Genomic DNA, 21,676 nt, shown 5'->3' on the forward strand with positions numbered 1-21,676 from the left:
GCACAAAAAAAAATTAAAAAAGAAGCCAAATTATATGCAAACTGAATTTACTGTTATATTTATATATTTTTTTATTCTCTAAACTTGGCACTTTGATCTGATGTTCTGCCACAACAACAAGAGCAGTCATTTTTATCATTTTTTTGTTCAAACAGGAACTTCTTTTGCTAAGCATGGAAGTTATATTTATTTTGCATATCTTTGGTGCAGATAGTAAAAAAGGGAAATTAATCTGTAATTAATGCTAGGGGGGTTAATTTGCTTTAAACTGATCTTTCTCATCTTAAACATTACATTTTGAAATTATACTCAATACATAAAAAGCTTGTGTGTTTTACTCTCAGTGTGCAGGGCTCCCACTATGTTCATTCGCCCAAGTGGTCTTTTTCGGAAAATACGAAAATCAGTACTATGAGTCAACTTCATAGATCTATTGGCTGAGCCCAGAAGGTCATGGGCAAAAATCAGTTGCATACACATATTTATACACATTCATAGCGCATGCTCATATTCCTCGCGAACGAAGGATGCCATTTTGTTCAAGTTGTTGACCTGCCCGTTCAATCCTATATTCAATCAACAATACACGATAACATGTGATAGAAAGTTGGAGGAGGAGACCGTTAAATATTTATTCTGAGAAAGATTTGTGAATGCCTCATCACTTACTGGATTATGCCCCAAATTGCCATAAGAATATCAACAAAATCAGTCGGAATTCACAGTTAAAAATAATAAACCATGAGAGTTAATACCCTTGATGAAACGTAAAAATTTCCAGTCTTGACTTTTCTCAAAATTAAGTCCTTTTCACTTCATACGACGTTTAGGAAGTACTTGTACTTGGCTCTACATATTATTAGTTTAACAAAATACTTGATTTTCATATCAACTCTCAAAAAACTAGAATGAACATAAAAGAGAAATTGAATTGACCGTGTCATACTACATTCCCGGCGGGTGTAACTAAACTTGTACATCTATCTAGATCCAGAGAAAATGGCTAAATGTTGCAGTGTGATTGCGATATAGCCACGTCTCCTTTACCGCTGACTTAAAAAGAATTTTTAATTGCCCTTAAAGATTTTTTGAATACCCAAGATACACCAGAATAATATGATTTAAACAGCGTTCTCACCGCAGTCGATTTATCCCCCTTAAAAAAGCATGTTTAAATATTAAATTTTAGAACGTCAGTTAAGGAGCCACGATAGTGTAATGGGTAAGACAGTTTCTTCTCACCCGAAAACGCGGGGTTCGACTCTGCCGTCAGAATTTTTTTTTTTCTTTTTTTTTTTTTAACCCGAAGCTTTATAATAACAAATACAGAACACATTTTAACAATTAGATTTTTTTTTTTTTAAGTGTATTACAGGTGAGTCTTGAAGGCCTTGCCTCTCTTGTTTTTTTGTTGTTGTTTTTTTAATACTTCTTGCTGCTGTTATAGAAAACATGGTCTTCAGTCTCAGTCCATTCATGATCTTTTAAGTTTCAAGATTTAGTCAGTTTTGATTCTTGTCATTCTGGTTAAAATCCTCTTTGTCTCATAACTTATCAAACAATTAAATAAAAACAACATTCTAGATTTGTATACCCTAGTCATTGTTTGTGTGAAACTGTATTACACATGTATGTTTTAAGGTGACCTTTTTATGTTTTATGAAGTTATTATTTTTTTGTGGGGGCTATTGGCAGGTTGGGTATTGCTTGTTTGGTTTTGTTGGCATGTTGTTGTTTTAAATCTTTGTGTGTGTGTGTGTTTTCCTATGTTTGTATGTGTATGTTTGTGTTGTACAAAAGTCCTTCTTTTTTGTATGTATATGTGCATATGTGTGCTGTTCTTGTGTTTTGTTGTTGTTTCACTGTATTTTATTATTTTTGCTCTGTTTGGTTGTTGTTTTCATTGTGTTCTTGTATTTGCCGTGTTCTGTGGTTGTTTTCACCAGTGCCTTGTCATTTTCGCTGACAAGCACATAGTTGTCCATGTATTGTGTCTTTCCCCAGCCAAAGGGCGAGGGGGTGCTTTTGACCAGCACGATGACCTCGAGGGTCAAACCTCCTCCCAATCTTTCTCGCCGCGTCAAAGCCACACAGGGCGTATGTCCCCTTTCCCCGGCTCCTCTGCTGGCAGGAGGCAGCAAAACAGCTCCTCAGGTTACTCTTCCTCCACTTCCTCAGGTACTGCCCCCTCCCCAGCCCTCCACCCTCCACTCACAAGAGAGCATTGCATGAACCATCAAGAGTGCTCTCCCCATGCCCCCCCTTTCTTTGCCCAAGCTTAACAAGTCATATGTATGCACCGGATTCAGCTGCAGTGACATGAAAAACGCCAACCAACAATTTTTTTTTTTTTTTTTTTTTTTTTTTTTTTTTTTTTGCTTTCATCTGCAAACTTGTTTCCATTAGCTTTTGAGAAAAACACAAACTAGTATTCTCTTTTTTTTTTTTTTTTTTTTTTTATCCAGCTCTTGATTTATTAGCATGTGAGAAACACAAATCTGTAATTAGGCTTTTGATTTTTCCCCAGTCATGTTTTCTCAACATGTGACTTTGATTTTGAAGCAGTTTGTGGTAAAAAAAAATTAAGAAAAGCACTCTGTTCATTATCACATGCACTGTGTGTTTATGTCATCCGCTGCTCCCCCAACCCCCAAGAAAAAAGAAAAGAAAAAGAAAGATAGAAAGAAAAAAAGACAAAAAGAAAGAAAGAAAAGAATGATCCATATCGTTCATCCTCGTTGGAACTGCTGAGTAGCTTATTCCCACCCATCCTTCTGTGCTTTGCATGGCTTAAAACTTATTCATTTTTAGAATCATTTTTGTTTTTTATTAGGGAATATGCATTATGAATGATTGCATTTGTTTTCTGTGTTCAAAACGTCTAGCATTGTATGGTAAATTTATTTTTGTGTTTGGTGTGGTTTCTGCTTTTATATTATTTACTGTATTATTTGTTTCTGCATTTATATTATTAAAAAAAAGTAACAAAAAAACATACATTTGTACATGAAATAAATCTTGAAACCTTTATTTTTTAATCCAGATATTGTATACCAGTTTGCTTATCAACAGATACACAACTTCTTTATTTCATTGCATATGTTGATAATGTGTGTATAAAAAAATTACCTATTTCTGATGTGTAATCAATGTTTATTATACATAGTTGCAGAGTAGGATAAATTCCCCACAAATTTGGAAAACACACATGATCATGCATGCATGCACACACACACGCGTGCACTCACTCACACTGTCACACAAACACACATGCACGCACGCACGCACGCATGCACGCACGCACGCACACAACAGTGGTGAAAAGAAGAAAAGATCTATTTACTTTATTGTTTGTTTGCTTTCTTTTTTTTCTTTTTTCTTTTTTTTCTTTTTTTGCTCTCTACATCTTTAGTTGTATATATTATCACTGTTTGTAACAGTGTGTCCATACTCTCAGTACTGTATTCTTTGTTTCAATATGTGTGTTATGTATCTGTTTAACTAGCTAGCAGCAATACAGTCAGTGTCCTTGTGTAGCTGACCCATAAAATGTCAGCAGTATCTCAGGTGTTTTTTTCATTATTCATTCCAAATGACCATGAATATTTTACATGTACAACCAGTATCTCTTTCTCTATAAATATTCATTTTTCTTAACCAACTTTGTCATTAACAGAAATTTGACGAGGAATATTTTTTCAGAATCAGCCAGGTTTGTTTTTACTTAATCCGTTAATAATGGACATGGTATTTCACAGTACCTCCAATGCTGCTCATGTGGCTTAATATGTATTTCTGTATCCATGTATGATTGTTAGCATTGTGTAATATGATTTGTATAATTGTACTTTTTTATTTATGTCATACAAAGCTAACGTTCACATTTGATAAGCTGGATGACTGAAGTATCAAAACTTCCCATAACATTTCTAAAAACGTGGATTGTCTTCATTAAGTGGTCTTCATTTCTGTTATTGTGAATGTATATCAATTAATAGTAATCCACTACAGGTGTATATATATTCATGAACAGTGAACAGTCACCTGTTGTTGATATTTGGCCAGACTTTGCTAGAACATGACATGAAAATTAAGATAAAAAAGGTTGGAATCAAAACAAGATGGAAAATGTCATCAGACTGTGCTGGTATTATTGACATAAAAATGATATCACACCTTGCAGAGACCTGCTCTGCATTCCTGTAGTACTGTCCACTGCGGAATAAACTTATGAGAGAGGGTGGTTGGCTGTGGAGAAAAAATGGCCTTGATTTGGGATGAAAAAAAAAGCATTATTATTTAGGGAAATGGAACTCCCATGTACAATGGTTTGAGGCCTCTGGTTGGTTTATCGTAGCTCACAATCAGAACAAAATACATATACTTAGCGCAGTGCAGTTTGGATGGGGTGGGTTGTCAAAACCGAGAGTTTTTTTTCTTTCTGTGTTCGTGGGCTGCAACTCCCACATTCACTCATGGCTTTTTGTGTGTATAATCATATTTACCCTGCCATACACTCAGCCTTACTCCATTTTTGGCGGTAACCAAAAGAATGCAAAAAAAGATGGCAAAGTCTTTTGTCACTTATCAAACAGTGGGTGTGACTGTTGACCTCACAGGTAACGCAGTGTTGTCCAGTGTGTGAGTGTGAGAGAGCTACTGATGATTGCAGCTGACAAGCATGGTCTGTTACAGCGGGCAGTGTGGACTCCTCCTTACGCAAAAGTCGTATCGGTTCCTCTATGATCAATCTATCCAGTAACAAACCCTCCTCACTGCATCGAAACCCTGAATATGGTATGTCACCTCACTAATAACTCCTCTTCACACTGTCAGCTTTTTCCTTCCTTACTTTCTGTTGGTTTTGTGTGTGTGTGTGTGTGTTGATTTGAATTTTGCTTGCTAATGATGTGAAGTGCAACTCACTCAGTGTGTGAAATCATGTGCTTTATTTTGTGTTGCTCTTTGTTTGTGAAAAGTGAGGTATTGAATGACTGTTGAGAAAAAAAGGAGGATCTATTTGTGCTTCTGTCTGTCTCTTATTGTAAATGACACATTGCGAATGATACTGATCTTTGTGTGTTTCTGCCTGTCTGTCTGTCTCTTTGTATATGAAACACTGCATCCCTGCTGAAGAGAAGCAGAAAATAATCAGATTTTATTTATAATGACCCATATTATACTTGTGTGTGATGATGCTTTGCTTAAACTGAAGCTTTGTGTATGCATGGACACAGCGGCATGTTTGACTGTTTTGTGTTTGGTGACGTGGTCATGTTCTGTCTTTGTGTCATTAGGGATGCGTTAGTAGTATGGATGGGGTTTGCAGGGTGGTGTGTGTGTGTGTCTGTGTGTGTGTTCTTTCTTTAGTTTTACATCTTTTCACTGTTAAGGATGCTAGATGAGAGAATAAAAAAAAGGAATATGCATATATACATGAGTCATTGTGTATTTGTAAGAGCGTGTATGTGTGTGTAAGAGGAAGAGAAAGAATTTGTTGATAATAAGGCAATGGGGTGGATGGTTAAAAAATGTTGAAAGGTTGAGTCATGAAGTTGAAATAATGAGATAAATAACATAGTGGCAAACTCATGATAGAGAGAGAGAGGGTGAAACTAAATGTAACAAACAACACTCTGAGATCTATCACATCAGTGCAGATCTCACATTAGCACTTCCTTTCTTTCTTTTATTGTTGCTCCAGAAGAGTGTGGTTGAAATGCTGAATGACTGTCCTTAACATGTCAGTCAAGATCACAAATAAGGTCAGTGTTCATAAACTGTTCTGTCAGTCTCTAGTTGATGATGCATAATTCATTATGGTCAGCCACGAACTGTGTTTGTTTCATCATCTTGGCAAATGTGTATGTTTGAGTGTGTGTGTGTGTGTGTGTGTGTGTGTGTATAAAATTCCGACAGTAGTGATCCATGTGTGTCAGTGTCTGTATGTGAATAAAATTCTGACATTAAATAATTTCTTACTTGTGTGTGTTATTTCATGCTTCTCGATTTCATGCTTCATTCTTCTCCATGTTTGCCTTGGTGTGGTTTCTGAGAGTGTGTGTGGGCTTTTGATCAGCTTCTTCTGTGTACGTGGGCTGCAACTGCCATGTTCACTTGTTTGTTTGAGTGGGCTTTATGTGTTTGACCATTTTTACCCTTCCATGTAGGCAGCCATTCTCCGTTTCCAGGGGTTCATTGATCATTAAAATGTGTATTGTTCACAACAGTGCGGATTGTTGGTCATGTTGATTTGATTTGTATTGTTCATGACAATGCTGTGCTGCTGACGTGTGTCATGACTTCCTTGTCTCCACAGACACAGATGCGGAACTGATGCAGTACTATCGACAGCGCACTGGTACTTGTTGGTCTTGTTGTTGCTTGGCTTTCTCATCCCAGTATCTTGTTTTATTTCAGCTCTGTTGTAACTTTAGTCATCTTCATATATTTGTACACATGTCTGTATGTTTTTGACAGTCTGTGCATGAAAGTGTGATATGTGTATGCTTTATTCATTGTGTTTGACCATTTTACTGTCTTCTAATACACTGTGGGTAGATTAATCTTGGGGTGTCTTGGAACTGATGTATGTGTGTCATAAATTTGTTGTGATTATGCCTGATTATGTTTCTGTCAAAGCACACCAGTCCATTGACATAATGTTCCCAGCATATCACTGAACTATTTCCAAATATGTTTGTGTTCTAACATCATACTGATTGTTTTTTGAGTTCATGATTTAACTGTAGTGACACTGAATTAGAGTCCTGTAAAAACCTAATTAGATTCCTGTAAAAACCTAATCGATCACTTGTATGTTTTATTTAATCAATCAGCTGCACAGGCCTCAACCATACTTCTTGTTACTGTGAATATACCAAATACTGTATGTATATTATAACACGTTAAAGAAAACAACAACATTACTGCTAATGTATTATATTGCAAAAACACTGGTACTGCCAAAGTATTATGTTGCATGTTTTTAATCCCTTTCAATACTTAAATAACATAGGTATTTATATCTATGTATGCCTCTACATGCTGTCAGTTAATGAGCACACATGGCCATTAAAATCGCTTTCCTGAATTAAAGAAAACAAATTTATGACTTATAGTAAAGCTGCAGCCTGTGCAACTAATTCTTCTGTTCCTGAGGGGTCCTTGGGAAACATAAGACTGCACTCATCCTGTAGCCCTGGTTCTTGACCGTCGGGTGTCCTTTTCAAATGGGCCCCTGTCCATCCGCTGATTTGATCTCATCCTCCATGCATCTTCTCCATGTCTTGTCTGCCCACTTCAGGGTTCCACTCTAATACCTGACTTGGGAATTTGTTTGGGAGGTTTGCACAGGGTCTGGCCAATCCAGCTCCTGTTTCCTTTTCCTGATTGTTTTGCTGGTGGGGGTCAGGGTTGTTCTGTCCCACAGGTTGGTGTTTGTGGTATTGTTTGTGATGCCCATTCTGTGTCTCGGACATCTGTTAATGAAGGTCTGGAGCTTGCCTGTCCTCCTGTATAGACAGAAATGTGAAGGCAGACAAAGACAAGCTTGACACTGGCATAGAATGTCCTTTTCTGCGAATGAAGACAGCTCTTGAGGTTCAGTCAGGTTTCAGAGTGTTTGGTGCATGCCTTGCCTTGTTGATACAGCATAAGTTGTCTACATGTGCACATTGATCTGTGCTGATCATGGTGCCTTGGTAAACATCTTGATCTTGCCAATGTCCTCATCTTTTAGATGGATGGGAGCTTGCTGTAACTTGTTGGCCCTTGTGGTTTCTGTGTTCCATTTGTTCAAGTTGTTTATTTTGAGTCTCTCTGCTTTTTCAAATAAATGAGTAAGGTGTTATTGTTTTTACTGTTTTCTGTGTGTTTTTTTTCTTGTGTGTCTTGGCACCTGTGTGAGATGGGACTTACATGACCAGTGAAATTAATTAATATCACACATGCACACGTATATTCACACACACACACATGTACTTACATGCTGTGTTTTTCTTCCTTCCTCTTTCTTTCTCATACTTGGCAATTTTATGGGGTGGAGGGGGAGGTAATTTTTTTGGTTCTGTTTTTCTTCTGTCCCTCTCTTATTGCCTGTGTCTGTGTTCTGTGTAAATGGAGAAAAAAAACACCTCTTCATTGGCTGTAGAAGCCAAAAGAAATTACAAATGAAAATCACACAGGTGTTATTGTTTAACTACAAGTTAGCTGTCATGGAAACATGTGTAACAGGGTAATGTGTGTGTGTGTGTGTGTGTGTGTTTATACATTGAATCTGGATCTAAGAAGTCCATAGCTACTGCTAACTGTGACATGTGGACAGTATTAACTGTTGTGCTCTTTACAGAATGAACCACATTTGACTTCAAGGCTTTTCCAGTCACAGCAGCCGCCATTTGAGGTTAGCTGTCCAGTGTACATGGTATCCCACAGTAGTAAACTGAAGTGAGCAGAGAACATAATCGTCTTTTTGTCTCCCTAACTCCCCAGGGTCGGTGGGCAACCTGTCAGGTCAGAAGTCAAGGACAGGGAAGTCGAGTGTCTCGATGTCAGGACGACGTACACCCAGTGCTGCCATGGAGCGGCGGCGACCGCTGTCGGCCACCACTCCCCGAGCCACAACCCCCACCGTGGCTTTCGGTTCTGGTGTCCCCCGCTCCCTCCCTTCCTCCTTCCCTTCCACCCCTCGCCATAGCAACACCACACCACAGCGCCACACCAACACCACCCCTCAGCGCCATAGCAACGCCACCCCTCAGCGCCATGGCAACAGCACCCCTCAGCGACCCAGTTCTGCCACGCCCACCTCTTCCTCGCAGCCAGTATCAGATGCACCTGCCCGTCAGCTGGGCTCCACACCTGTGTCACGGCAACGCAGGCTGCCCACCACCCCCACCACCACCCGCACCCCTAACGCCACACAGTTTGACTTCCCTGACCTTAAATACTGAATGGTGGATGTGGCAAGGAAAGGGGAGACTTAAGAAGCGAACAGGAGAGACTGGGAGCATGAAAATAGGACAACGTTCACCATGCATGGGTGGAAAGCTGCAAAAAAAAGAAAGAAAAAGAAACAAGTGTGCATGCTCTTTTAGGAATCTTTTGCCACCATAAATCTCCCACTTGGTTGGTCTCTTTTCAGTGAGAAAACTGCCGATTCCTTTGGGGTGTTTGTCTGAAGACAGGACAAAAACTTTCCCTGTGAGCAGACACATGCAGTGAGTGGTGTGTTCGATAATGTACAGTCTAAAAATAATGACAAGGTACAGTTTGCTTGAGTCTTGGCGATTGTGTGGTGGAGCAGCAGAGGTGAGAATGGGATTCATGAAAGTGGAGAACGAAACAGTAAGTTTGTTGTTCAACTATCGCAGACCCCTGCTGGATACTTATTGCTGGATACATGTATATCACTGGGTACATAGCACCCGATACATATCACTGAACACATATCACCCGACACATATCACCTGATTCATATCATTGGGGTTTTTATCATCATGGGGTTGTTGTCCAAGGACTGACACTGTCTCCATGGCAGTCATACGTGTCTTTTTTCAGCTGATGTCAGATTGACATTTCATTTTCAAGAGGGGCCTTATTCGGATCTCAGAGCCTTTTGCTCTGCATATGGGTGAGTTAAAACCTGCTCTGATACATCCTGAAATGAGATGATATAACAAGCAAGCGTCTATCCATTTGTGGATTGTCTCACATGCATTGGTTATCATGTATTTTGCATGTAAGCATCGTGTACAAGTAATAATTACTCATGGGGAGGAAAATGCTATGACTATAAACATGATGTATGGTAGCAAAAGAAATTACTCTGTGAATGTACTCAGCAAGCTACTGTTTTTGAGAAAGACAGAATACATATTTGGTTGCATAACTGAACAGATTCATGGAGAGAGCTATTCATTATCAACTGATGATTTGTTTGATAATCGGATGAAGTGCATATATGTGTTTGAGGTGCACTGTCATTCACCAGGATGTTTGTGATGGATTTATAGCTTGTTATGATAACTGTCATTGTTATGGGTCCTACTTATGCTCAGTCCAGGTTGTGTGTCTACTTACTGTATTTACTAATGTTTGTTTAAGCACAAGGCATTCCCCACCACTGTTTCTGTGCTTACATATGCATGTGTGCGTACACACACACACACACACACACACACACACACACACACAGAGAGAGAGAGAGAGAGAGAGAGGAGAAAGAACAGGTATGTTAAATGAAAGAGTGACTAAAATATGATGGTCTGTTCAGGCTGTTGAATTCAACAAAATAGATGTGATACAAACTGTCTAAAGCCGCTTAGAAAATGCAGAACGTTATTTCAGAAGTACGCATGTTTAGGTCATGTGTGTGGTGCTAGACATTGTGAACTGGTACTTAACATCGCCTCAGCAATTCAGTGACCAAAACTTCTTTTTTTTGCTACGCATTTATCAAGCCTTGACACCTGAAAGATCACAGTATAACTAAACGCAATATGCTTTTTTGTCTTTTTCTTTTACCTGACAAAATGATTGTAATACACTTTTAGTTTTACAAACTGCATAAACTACTTTCAAGGAAATGCAGAGTGAAATGAAATTAAAATATTTTGTGGATTTCATTAAAGATATAACTCATCTTGAAATGAAATTGTTCATAGTTCATTTGCTTGGAATTTGTTTTAATCCTGTACAGTTACTCTAATTTTCTGTGAAACTCAAAGCATGAGTATTTTTAGGAAATGTTTTATTGTGCTATTGTGTTCTTTTAAGCCAACATAGATTGTTGTTCTCTGTTTTTAGATTCACTGTATCGGAAGTATACATGCATTGTCTCTTAAAAGGAATGCATCTGGAGATGTTTGTTACTTAACAAGAAAGAGAAAAAAGCTAGGGAAGGGTTGTGAAGGAAAAAGACTACTAAACAATTTTTTTTTCCTTCAGAAAGGTATCCAGTTTCCACACAGCACCTGTATATACAACTCTCAAGTTCTGAACTTTGGGTAGTTGGATGGGCAGGAAGGAGTCTGTGCCACTTGTGTTCTGTCTTTTGTTGGATGACATGATCATTCATTATTATTTATAAAGAACTTGATTATCTGTTCCACCCACCCACACACTCACGCACCCCCCCCCCCCACACACACACACCCTTCACCCTAGACTGAATAAAATAATTCTCTTTTAACACTTGCATCACATCAATTCAGATGAATGCGAGTCTGGTGTGAAGACCTGTTTCAGCACTGGAAAGGTAGCAGCAAGAATTTCTTAAATTTGTGGATCTCTCTTTCTCTGTCAAAGAATGGTCTCAAGTAAAACTTGTTCTGTCTTGGAAAATGTAACATAGAGGAGAAGTGATGTAAAAGTGGAACACTTCCTTTTTTAAAATTTCATTTTAAAACTTTTGATCATAAATAACAAACCCCAAACCATCAGTTTTAATATGAGAAATTTCATTTTACTAAGATCTCTGTTGTGTCTGCTTGTGGAATGTTGTTACTATAAACGTACCTTGTTGAGAGAATATGGAATGTACAAACCTAGAGTGCACGCAATTTAATTCCTGTCATGGATTATTGAAGATTTGCTGTAAATTGTAATTGAATGTATTGTACTGTTTTGTATAAAGTGCCAGAAAAGAAAGGGATGATGTAGTAGAAAGTGACCATATGAAAAATACTGATACGCAGATAAAAGGATTTTTTGGCTGTTTGTAGCATTTTTTTTTTACATGTTCTTGGTTGTACATAATGTATACCAGCACTCTCATGAACCGAAGAATCAGTGTTGCTAAAGTATATCACTGACATCTCTTGCTGAAGGATAATGTCATTCAATCACTCATGTGTTATACTGCATAAAAATGGGTGGGGATTAAGGGGGTAGAACTGTGGGAGAAGGGGATATGGGGAGAGTGAAGGTTGGGGAGGAAAGAGGGTTATCTTTAGTTTGGGGAGGTGGTGGGATGGGCCTTTCTTTTCTTTTTTTTTTTTTTTTTTTTTTTTTTTGGTTGTGTGTGTGTGTGTGTGTGTCAGCGATACTGAAATATTGTGTTCATGTATTTACAATTTTTCACTACGAAATTGCAGTTGCTTTTTTTGTTTTTTTGTTGTTGTTTTTTTTTTGTTGTTGTTTTTTTGTTATGCAGAATCACTGCTGCAAATCAGAACCAAAGTTTGATCTTTTTTGTCCTGCTTTTGTGTGTGTGTGTGTAAAGAAGAGTATATATTTTGATTTACTCTTGAAGCTTGTTTTTTGATATTAACTCTTTGGTTCTGACTCTCTACGCCCTTTCCACTGTTTCTCACCAAACCCTCTCTCTTGTCTCTCTCTTTCCCTCTCTAACATGAGAGAACGTTTATCTAAAGTAAAAATAAGATGATGACATCTCAGAATTTGTCTTTCCTTTCTGTAGATCACAGCAAAACATAATAGCGAGAAAACATTCTTTGTTCATTCGTGGATCTTGATTGATATTTGGATGAAAGATCTGTTCAACTGGGTCACCATGTCTTACATGTTTGCGCTGACAGTGTGCAGTTGGCTGCAGAATGGTATTCTTGTGGCATTTTTGCCCTTATTTATTTCTGTTTGTTTCTGGACGGTCTTTGTGTGTCTTTCATTCATAGTCTTTGTTCTTCACGTTCAGGTCTGCTTGTTTGCCAGTGTGTTCACAGAGTGAGTAGGGTTTTTTGTTTCTTGGTTTGTGTTGTTGTTTTTTTAGGGGAGGGGGGTTCATTATACATGTGCAGGTGTATATATACGTGTCTGTATATTTGTGAAATATTGCAGCAGTTTTTGTGCATTTTAGATACAAAATAATACCTCTTTACTGTTTATTCAAGATCTTCATAAAATTTTGTTCATGGACTCGAGGAATAATACTTAATAAGTGTGTGGGGGGAGGGGGTGTTGGGCAGGGGGTTGGGGGGGGATAAGCCATTTTAAATTGTCCCACTTTCACATCTCTCTTATCACATGGATCTCTGTCAAAGTGGAAACAAATGTCTGCTCAGTATAGTGTATGTGGAGTCATTACTTAATAAGCTCAAAACAGGTGCCCATGTGGATTTTTTTTTTTAAATAGTAAATTCATCTTCATTAGCATAGAAGCTCTGGAACTGTATTGAGATTGAGATAAATATAATCAATATTAACAACAAAAAAGTAAATGAAAATAGAAACTGATGATGATGATAATGATAAAAAACATTTTTAGTGTTGATTTTTACTGAACAAAATGCAGTAGTTTGTTTTTTTTATTTAGAAAAGAGAGAGAAGAGGTGGGAGGGGGGGGGGGGGGGGGTGTAGGGAGGGGGATATAAAGAAGAAAATACTTGATGTACAATGAAATGTCAGTTATTCTGAGTATACATTCATATGTCTATGGATTCTTACTCAAATATGTACAAATTTATTTCAGTAAGATTATCAATGTAGGTCCCTGTATGAAAATTGTAAAAACATGCAAAAAGTAGACAGAGCAAGTTTGAAATGACAGAAGAGCATGTTTTTTTTAAACTTGATATGTACATGTTTGTATGATAGTCAGTTGTATCTGACTTTGACCATCAGAACAGCAGAGGAAGCAACTGCTGTTCTGACTATCTGGGCAAAATTGTATTTTGTGGAGATCGAAAGTGTCTTGCACAAGTTACATCCCCTTTCTCAGCCAAGAGGGCTTCAGGACAGTCAGTGTTGGGATGATCCCCAAAGAACTCTAGCCTCAATAATTGAATTTACTTTAAAAAATATATATATAAATAAGAAAAATTCATGTGATAAGACATAAGATGGTGTCATTTTTAATGGTTCATATCAGCTACATTCTTACATTTGAATGGATTTTAGGTGTACAGTGTTGGTCTGACTGGGTGAAAAACTGCTCTGTTTCATAATGGAAGATACTGCTTTGGGTTATCAGTACTGACTTTTTAGGCCAAATGCAAAATCCTCATTATTGGTTGGGTTTTTGTTGTTGTTTTTTTTTTTAATCGCATGTAGAACCATTTTTTAAGTATTTTTTAATGGTTGTTAAAACAACGCTGGAACTGTTGGCAAAATTAATACATTCCTGAAGTTTCATGATTATGGTTTATTCATGCGTTGAATTACTGATTGTGATTAGAATCATGTTATTATGAATACACTGCCTTTTGAAAGAAATCAAACATGCTTTTCTTGTGTTTTGCTTTGGACAGTTCTGTAATATATATATATATATATATATATATATATATATATATATATATCATGAACTGAGCAGATCTTGTCTGTAATTCTATAATCCTGTGATAATCCCTATACAGAGCAACAATCCATCTAAGGGTATAGTAACCCTTCTCACATCACCCCGCCACCCCCCTCCCCCACCACACACACACATATATATATATTTATATGCACTATTCATGTCTGCTAATAACAACTGACTTTTGGGGATTGTCAGCAGATGCAGTTTATTTGTATGGGTTGTGTACAGCTTGTACATGTTCAAATAACTTTTCTTCTTCCATTTTTAATTTCAGGGGTGAACCTTATTTGCTGTATCATGACATGGACCCAAAACATTAGCACTGTACACCTCTACCCTGTATCTTCCCACTCAGTCTTCTTTCTGTTCCTGTTATATGCAATCCATTTCACTTGGCTAAAAAAAATATAAAAAAAAAAAAAAATGTGCGTCAAATAAGAGTGACACTAGATGCTGTAGTAATGCTCTTATTCCTGAAGAGAAATCGTAAGTGACAAGTGACAAGAGAGAGGAGCAACAACATAGATTTGAACAGATTCGGTCACGCCCACAGTTCACATTCACACAAGTAACAGCACTGCTCACATCACATCACAAAAGAAAATCGACCACCAGAAGCCTTTCTGACACTTTTATTCATTCAAGTCACTCATCACACAGAAAGTCAAGAATGTTCTATTTTTGTTAACATGTCATGTTTTTAGTACAGTGCATTGTTCAGCACACAAAACCCAGAAACGAGGCATAATTATTTTCATCAATGGAATTAAATGTGTCAACATTTGACTGCTCAGAGATGCTTGTTCTACATGGCACTTTTCTCTACAAAAAAGCTTTACCTTCAGATTTGTGCTTTCTCTTGTTATTCACTATAAAAACAAATTAAGCACATTGCAACTGAGCTAAGCTACAGAACTGCACTGTGTGACATGAAACGCGACCACCTGATGCCAGACTGCTTATGTTCAGATGAAAATTGAAAAGTGTCACTCATATTACATGTTTTGACTTTGACAAAACTATTGACAACAGAGTGCCAGGTCAAGCCATATCGTCATAAAGAAAGGCTAGAAGGGATGAATAAATACAGGCAAAAGACAGTGGATCTGTGCAATCTGCTGAGTGTTCAGCAATAATAATTATAGGCAGAAGACATCAAGGATTAATTGATTAAGTAAGTTCAATCTTTATGCTGAATGAGTCAGAAGCACTGTAATATTTAACCCATGCCTGCCACACAATCACCTTCTCAATCTCTTAGTCTTAGACCATTTACAAGCAATCCAGTCAACAAAATCATTTTTTTCAAATCTACCAAAAGTACCATTATATATAAACCCATTTTCACTCAGGTGCATTTATTCATACACGGCACATGTAAACACACCCATACATAGACATGGAAATCAAGTCAGGTTTCATTTTTCACAGATTATTATAAATACACACACTTTTAGGTCAATTTATATAATGCATACACACGCACATCAACACACAAGACCTATAAAATTTACACTGATCTGAAACAATGAAAATAGCATGTAGACCAGCAGACACGCCTGTTCTATAACAATAAATCGAGTCTCCATTTTGAACAGCAACATGTGGCATTGCAAAATATCTATATGAGCATGACCTGCATACACGATCAACAAATATCACTTAATGTATCAGGTACTGTTGGTCTCTGTGAGGTCTTCTAGTTCTACTGGTTATAGGCAGTGTTCTAAAAACATAAAAACAATTAGAATTTGCATGAACAGAAAAGATGGTCATTTAAGACCAAAGTAAGCTGATGTAAAGGGACTTCTAAACCAACACACACATACACAAACTGTGTGTGTGTGTGTGTGTGTAATCATATTTTCATTTAAAATGTAGAACTTAAAATTGTGTCAAAGGGAGTCTTCATATATTGAATTCCACAAACCTGCAAGTTTATGTGGAATATGTGCTTAAACCTGAACTGGCTGAAGACAGAACCACACACAATACGATTATGCAGCTAACAATGGGCAGACATACATGCAGAGGAAAATGCATCCAGCAGAAAAAGTCTCAAGTTCACCACTACTGGTATACTGTGTGCACATCACACCAGAGTCTACAGAGTGGCATCAAAGCTGTCACCGATAGTAAGTGATCAATGGAAAGAGTTTAATTATTTCATACCTTGGCAGCACACTGTCACGAAATGCGACCATCGACGATGAAGTGAACGTCAGGATTGCAAGAGCAAGCGCAACTTTTCGTAGACTCTATGCAAATGTCTGGAACAGAAGAGGCATTGGTCTTGAGACCAAACTAAAGGTCTACAGAGCAGTAGTTCTCCCGACACTACTGTACGCCTGCGAAACTTGGACAGTGTACCAACGACATGCCAAGAAGCTGAACCACTTCCACACAACATGCCTGAGGAAGCTACGGAACATCAAGTGGCAAGACAGGACCCAGACCCCAGACACGGAGGTGCTTGCAAAAGCCACCCTTCCCAGCATCTTCACCATCCTGATGCAGTCCCAGCTTCGCTGGGCTGGACACGTGGCGCGCATGCCAGACCATCGGCTGCCCAAAAGGCTCTTCTATGGCGAGCTGCAACAAGGGAAGAGATCACACGGAGGTCAGAAGAAGCGCTTCAGAGATACTCTGAAAGTCTCTCTGAAAGCGTTTGATATCAACCCTGACTCCTGGGAGGAATCTGCAGCGGACCGTGACAAATGGCGCGCTGCTGTGCACAAAGGTGCCAAGATGTGCGAGGCCAACAGGACTGCTGCAGCTGTTCAGAAGAGGCAGGCCAGAAAGTCACGGGCAAACAAGCTCCCTGACAATGATACGCCTGTCTTTGTCTGCCCCAACTGTCAGCGAACATTTCGTGCGCAGATTGGACTATTCAGCCATCTGCGCACTCACAGATAGATTCATGAGCATTCCCCCCCCCCCACCACCACCACCCTCCCCCCATCCCCCAGGTGGATGACAACGATGGTCATCATCAATCTCGATGGACACACACCACCACCAATTATTTCTGTTTCCATCTTTCCAAGAATGTTCCTCTTCCTATGATCAATGCATTTCTTTTTAATTTGAGGCAAAACATTCACTGAAGAGATCCACTTTCATAGGAATCAATATATATATATATATATATATATATATATATATATATATATATATATATATATATATATATTATTCAGTAACTTGGGTTAATTTTTTTTTTTTTTTTTTTTTGTTCTGTGTTTGCAGTCCTTCTAACGGAGTCTACACCGGAGACTGTACTGAGATTATTTCAAAAGTGCCTGCAACACAGGATGAAAGCTAACAGACCTTGCCTGAAAAGACTTGGAAAATGTTTCTTCTTGCCACAAAGTAACCAAGTGCTGAACTGTTAAATTTTGTACAGGTATACGTTGTTTACATTCATATCTATGAAGTAACAGACAATGGCAATATGGTTTCATGACATTGTGCATGAAAGTCCAAATGCTTTTAAAACATGCTATTGAGTTAACTATCTGAACTACAGCAAGGGGAGAAACAACAAAAACAAATACCAAATACAAAAAACAAAAATGAAAAACAACAACAATACATTAATTATTGGTGGGGGAAACTGCAACAAACTATTTATTTTAACCTAAAAATTACATTCTAAATAGTTCATATTTTCAATCCTCCAAGCCTTTTCAGTGTCCTTTCTTTTCAACCAAAGGGTCTTTTTCCTAAGTTAATTCTACTCCAATGGAAACACATTAAACATAGGGCTGCAGAAAGAAAGCTTATAATCTAAACAGTAAAAAAAGAAAGAAAACAGGTGAAGAGAGAAAATGTGCACTGTGCCCCATTACATTTACAGCAACTGAATAGAACAAAAAGAAAACAGATTAAGGTTAAAAAAAGTAACCCTCCATGAACCATCAATAACCCCCAGTAATCGAAAGCAACATTCACACTGTTTCCAGTTCCCAGTTCAGACCAAAACATTCGCACACCCACATCAGCATGAAAAATCGATGCTCTCCTTCACCAACGTTGTAAAGACCTGGTCACATCACACAGACTGCTTCTCTACCAGTCTCCACTGCACAACACAGACACAGCGCTCAGGACAAGGTGGGAGAACCCGAGTGACCACCCCGCCTCATGCGCTGGCAGTGTGCCTGAAAGAGCAGGTAATTGATGTGGTAGTAATGGGGGTTGTCTGTCTCCCCAAGCTCTGGGTCATAGTCACTATCAGTGCCCATGTGCTCATCATCCTGGGGATGGTCTGAGCTGGGGACCTCTGGGCTGCTGTTCACCTGATGGGGAGGTGACAGAGGTGCAGAGGGGTGGTGACTGTGGTGGTAAAACATGTTGGAAGGAAGTTGCTGCTGTGAGGCTTGCGGACTTTGTGAGGGAGGCTGGAAGCCAGGGGCAGGCCCCTGATGAAGCTGGGGAGGAAAGTAGCTGGTGCTGGGACCGCCGCCCATGTGTGGTGAGTACAATGAGGGAGGGGGGAAATACTGCTGTTGGTGGGGGTGTCCTGGCCGGGGGCAGTCTGGTAGCTGGGCAAAGGGGAAGTTGGGCAATGGCATGTGGTTCAAGGGAAGAGGGTTCCCACCATTTCCTGGTTCAGCAGGGTTCTCCATACTGAATGCACCATCCTGATGACATGAGAACAAAAAAGTTTAGTGATCTACATAATCATAAATAGAGGACTGTGTTTACAAAATCTATAATGAATAATCAATATTAACTATTCAAAAAAGGTATCCACAACTGTGTAAGAAACAATTCTCATTTGTAGTTACTGCTGTGAAATTCAGGCATTCATTTCACACAACATTCTATAAGTTGAAACCACATCAGCTGGGCAGTCTGTGGAGCCTAAACGAAGATGAAAACAGGATAGTTGGCCTCTAAAACAGACTGACTGATCTGTTTCTATGGGTTTCTTTGAATAATTGGGGGGAAAATGTGCCACACAATGATACATCACACCTTTTTGTTTTTTGTTGTTTTTGATTTTTTGGAGGGGGTGTTTTGATTTGCTTTAAAACATTTAGGCCATGCTGCCACTTACTTAGAAACACATAAATAGGGCTAAAGAGGTGTCTTATTCAACTTCTAATACTGTAAGTCTTTCACATCTTTTCATCACTTCTTTCCCACTCAAAGCAAGGTATAGTACAAAACACCATCAAATTCTTTCTCTTTTTTTTCTTTTTCTCAAACTTTTTCTTTTTCTTACATGACTCAGTCATGGCAGTTTAGTTTTTACTCACATTTGCTTGTAAACCTGCTGGTGGCTCATCCTGGCTGTTTCGAGGACCCCTGAAAAATAATCAGTCTGAAATGTTAACTGTTCATCAAACAACTGCAGGTCTTCATTCTTAATCAAATGAATTGATGACATGCAATCTGCATGCTAAAGAAGGAACCACTGAGTAAAACACTCAATGATTTCATATACATTCACACAAAAGCATAAAATATTGACAAACACACCCATGTAAGTTACAACTCACCAAAATTACTTGAGCTATCCAAATGTCCATTTCATCAAAACATTTAACAGAAAAAAGAAAATGTTCAATGTCATGATTTGACCTTATCACCTCATGTCACTTCTGTTTCTAGTTCAATTGAATATATAGCATAGCCATTTGGCATTTCTTTATGAGATAGTGAACATTTTATTAAATTTGTAATGTATCTGTCCAAAAATGTTGAGAATTTCCTTCAACATTCTGAAAAGCATAAACATTCATTCAACATTGCCAGGAAGTTCTGAATTTGGAGAAATCTTACCTGAATCTTAATGAAATCATTTCTATAGCATTTACCCAACAGCTCAAAACACATGACATTCAAATAAAATAGAATGGGCATTAGGATAAAATTCTAACACATGGGGACACACCATACCACAATGGGCAACGCCACACAACCACACACTCACAGAAGCATGCATGCATCAGTCTGGGTTCCGGTTACAAAGAGGTGGTAAGAGAGACTGTTAGGATAGAACTGAAATTTCAGAACATGTGTTTAAGAAGAAAAGCAGAGAGAGTGAGAATGAGTATCTGTAGACCATTTAGATGTTAAGAAGTGAATGATGCTGGCAAATTTGTATGAAGTGAGTACATTTAATATTCATTCCAGATAACTTACTATGCAACACACACAGACATATAATAAATATGTATACATACATTACCCAATATATATATAATTTTATTATATATCAATTGGCACCTGCAGTCGACAAATATAACAGCACTCACTTAATATTCAGGTTGTTGATTCTTTTGGAGATTGGAACAAAATCATCTGCATCCTCAATCTGTGAAAATGGCCGTTTTGCCCTCAGCCTGGAACAGTGGAAGAGAAACATATATCTGATAGAGATGCATGTATATATAATATATGCATATTATGTCTCCCTCTCTCTATCTATCTATCTATATCTATATCTATATATATCTGTGTGTGTGTGTGTGTAATAATATATAATAGTAATATGCAGGAAAGAAAACAACATGTCATGTTTGTTTACATCGGTCACATTTCAGATATATCATATTTCATATGATATATATATATATATATATATATATATATATATATATATCATAGAACATAAGATAGACAAATATATGAAAACATTCAAAACACACACACAAACACACACATGGTAGGTTCCCAAGGTTTAAGCAGCGCGTTGGGTCCATGTGGCGGAAGTCAGGCATCGCTTCCTTTTTTTTCCTTTTTTTTTTTTCTTCCCTCCCACTCTTCTTCTACTTCTTTTTCTCCTTCATCACACATGGTATAGCGCATTATGATAAAAGCAGCGCATATGAATCAGTCCTCACGCTTTCGCACATGCTCCTTAAAAACAACAACAACTGAGAGTAGTGACTATTTGCACTCTTTATCTCCTAAGATGATACGAGACGAGCGAGACAGTCATTCATTGCACATCTGAGATCCAGCTAAGGCTGCAGATATATGGCATTCCTGCTGATTCGTCCTAGTAGCAAAATGAAACAACTTCATCAACCCACCCTAAGTTTCGATGCTCCATTTCCTCGCTCTTGACACGACCGACTGAGGAAGTCTCGACACAATGACTAGACAGTATCGACTGAACCTCTCTTGTTTCTGCTCAGCCCATAAGCCCAACTGTTTATTTTACGATAGTGATGTCCCTTGCTGGGGATGGAGGAGACATTATCAACGAAACCTTCCCAAATAAAAGCGATACTCATTTTAACCTTATCTGCGCGGACTATGCTGAGAGAGAGAGAGAGAGAGAGAGAGAGAGAGAGAGAGAGAGAGAGAGAGAGTTCTATTCATTGCCTTTCATGAAGGGGTGCAGTATACAACATTATTAAACACGCAATTGCATAAGGCGAAACCGCCGGCAAT

At 38.3% G+C, this 21,676-nt stretch overlaps 2 protein-coding genes across 3 annotated transcripts in view; one reads left to right on the forward strand and one right to left on the reverse strand.

The window, feature by feature from the left end:
• Window positions 1–11,953, forward strand: part of LOC143292495 (microtubule-actin cross-linking factor 1, isoforms 6/7-like) — a 29,729-nt gene extending 17,776 nt beyond the window's left edge. The window contains exons 13-15 of one of the 2 annotated variants that reach the window (XM_076602830.1): window positions 2,005–2,178; window positions 4,696–4,797; window positions 8,494–11,953. In XM_076602830.1, coding sequence (XP_076458945.1) covers window positions 2,005–2,178; window positions 4,696–4,797; window positions 8,494–8,954 — 737 coding nt within the window. In that variant the 3' untranslated portion in view covers window positions 8,955–11,953. The remainder of the gene's footprint in view (window positions 1–2,004; window positions 2,179–4,695; window positions 4,798–8,493) is intronic. The other variant, XM_076602831.1, reaches the window with a different exon arrangement.
• Window positions 11,954–17,859: 5,906 nt separating this feature from the next.
• Window positions 17,860–21,443, reverse strand: LOC143291845 (uncharacterized). Its single transcript, XM_076601961.1, has 4 exons — window positions 21,313–21,443; window positions 20,533–20,619; window positions 19,531–19,579; window positions 17,860–18,909 (listed from the first exon to the last, which is right to left on the reverse strand). The coding sequence occupies exons 1-4, from the start codon at window positions 21,330–21,332 to the stop codon at window positions 18,370–18,372; spliced, it is 696 nt and encodes a 231-aa protein (XP_076458076.1). The 5' UTR covers window positions 21,333–21,443; the 3' UTR covers window positions 17,860–18,369.
• Between the last annotated feature and the right edge of the window lie 233 nt (window positions 21,444–21,676).

This window comes from Babylonia areolata, chromosome 18 (genome assembly GCF_041734735.1).
Source record: "Babylonia areolata isolate BAREFJ2019XMU chromosome 18, ASM4173473v1, whole genome shotgun sequence".
Classification (NCBI taxonomy): Eukaryota; Metazoa; Mollusca; class Gastropoda; order Neogastropoda; family Buccinidae; genus Babylonia; species Babylonia areolata.

Excerpts from the sequence above, each read along its gene's own strand:
- LOC143291845 (XM_076601961.1), bottom strand. The coding sequence starts at position 21,332 with ATGGAGCATCGAAACTTAGG. Across the intron at positions 20,620-21,312 it reads ATGGAGCATCGAAACTTAGG|GCTGAGGGCAAAACGGCCAT; the intron begins GTGGGTTGATGA and ends CCACTGTTCCAG. Across the intron at positions 18,910-19,530 it reads CAGCAGGTTTACAAGCAAAT|GATGGTGCATTCAGTATGGA; the intron begins GTGAGTAAAAAC and ends TCATGTCATCAG.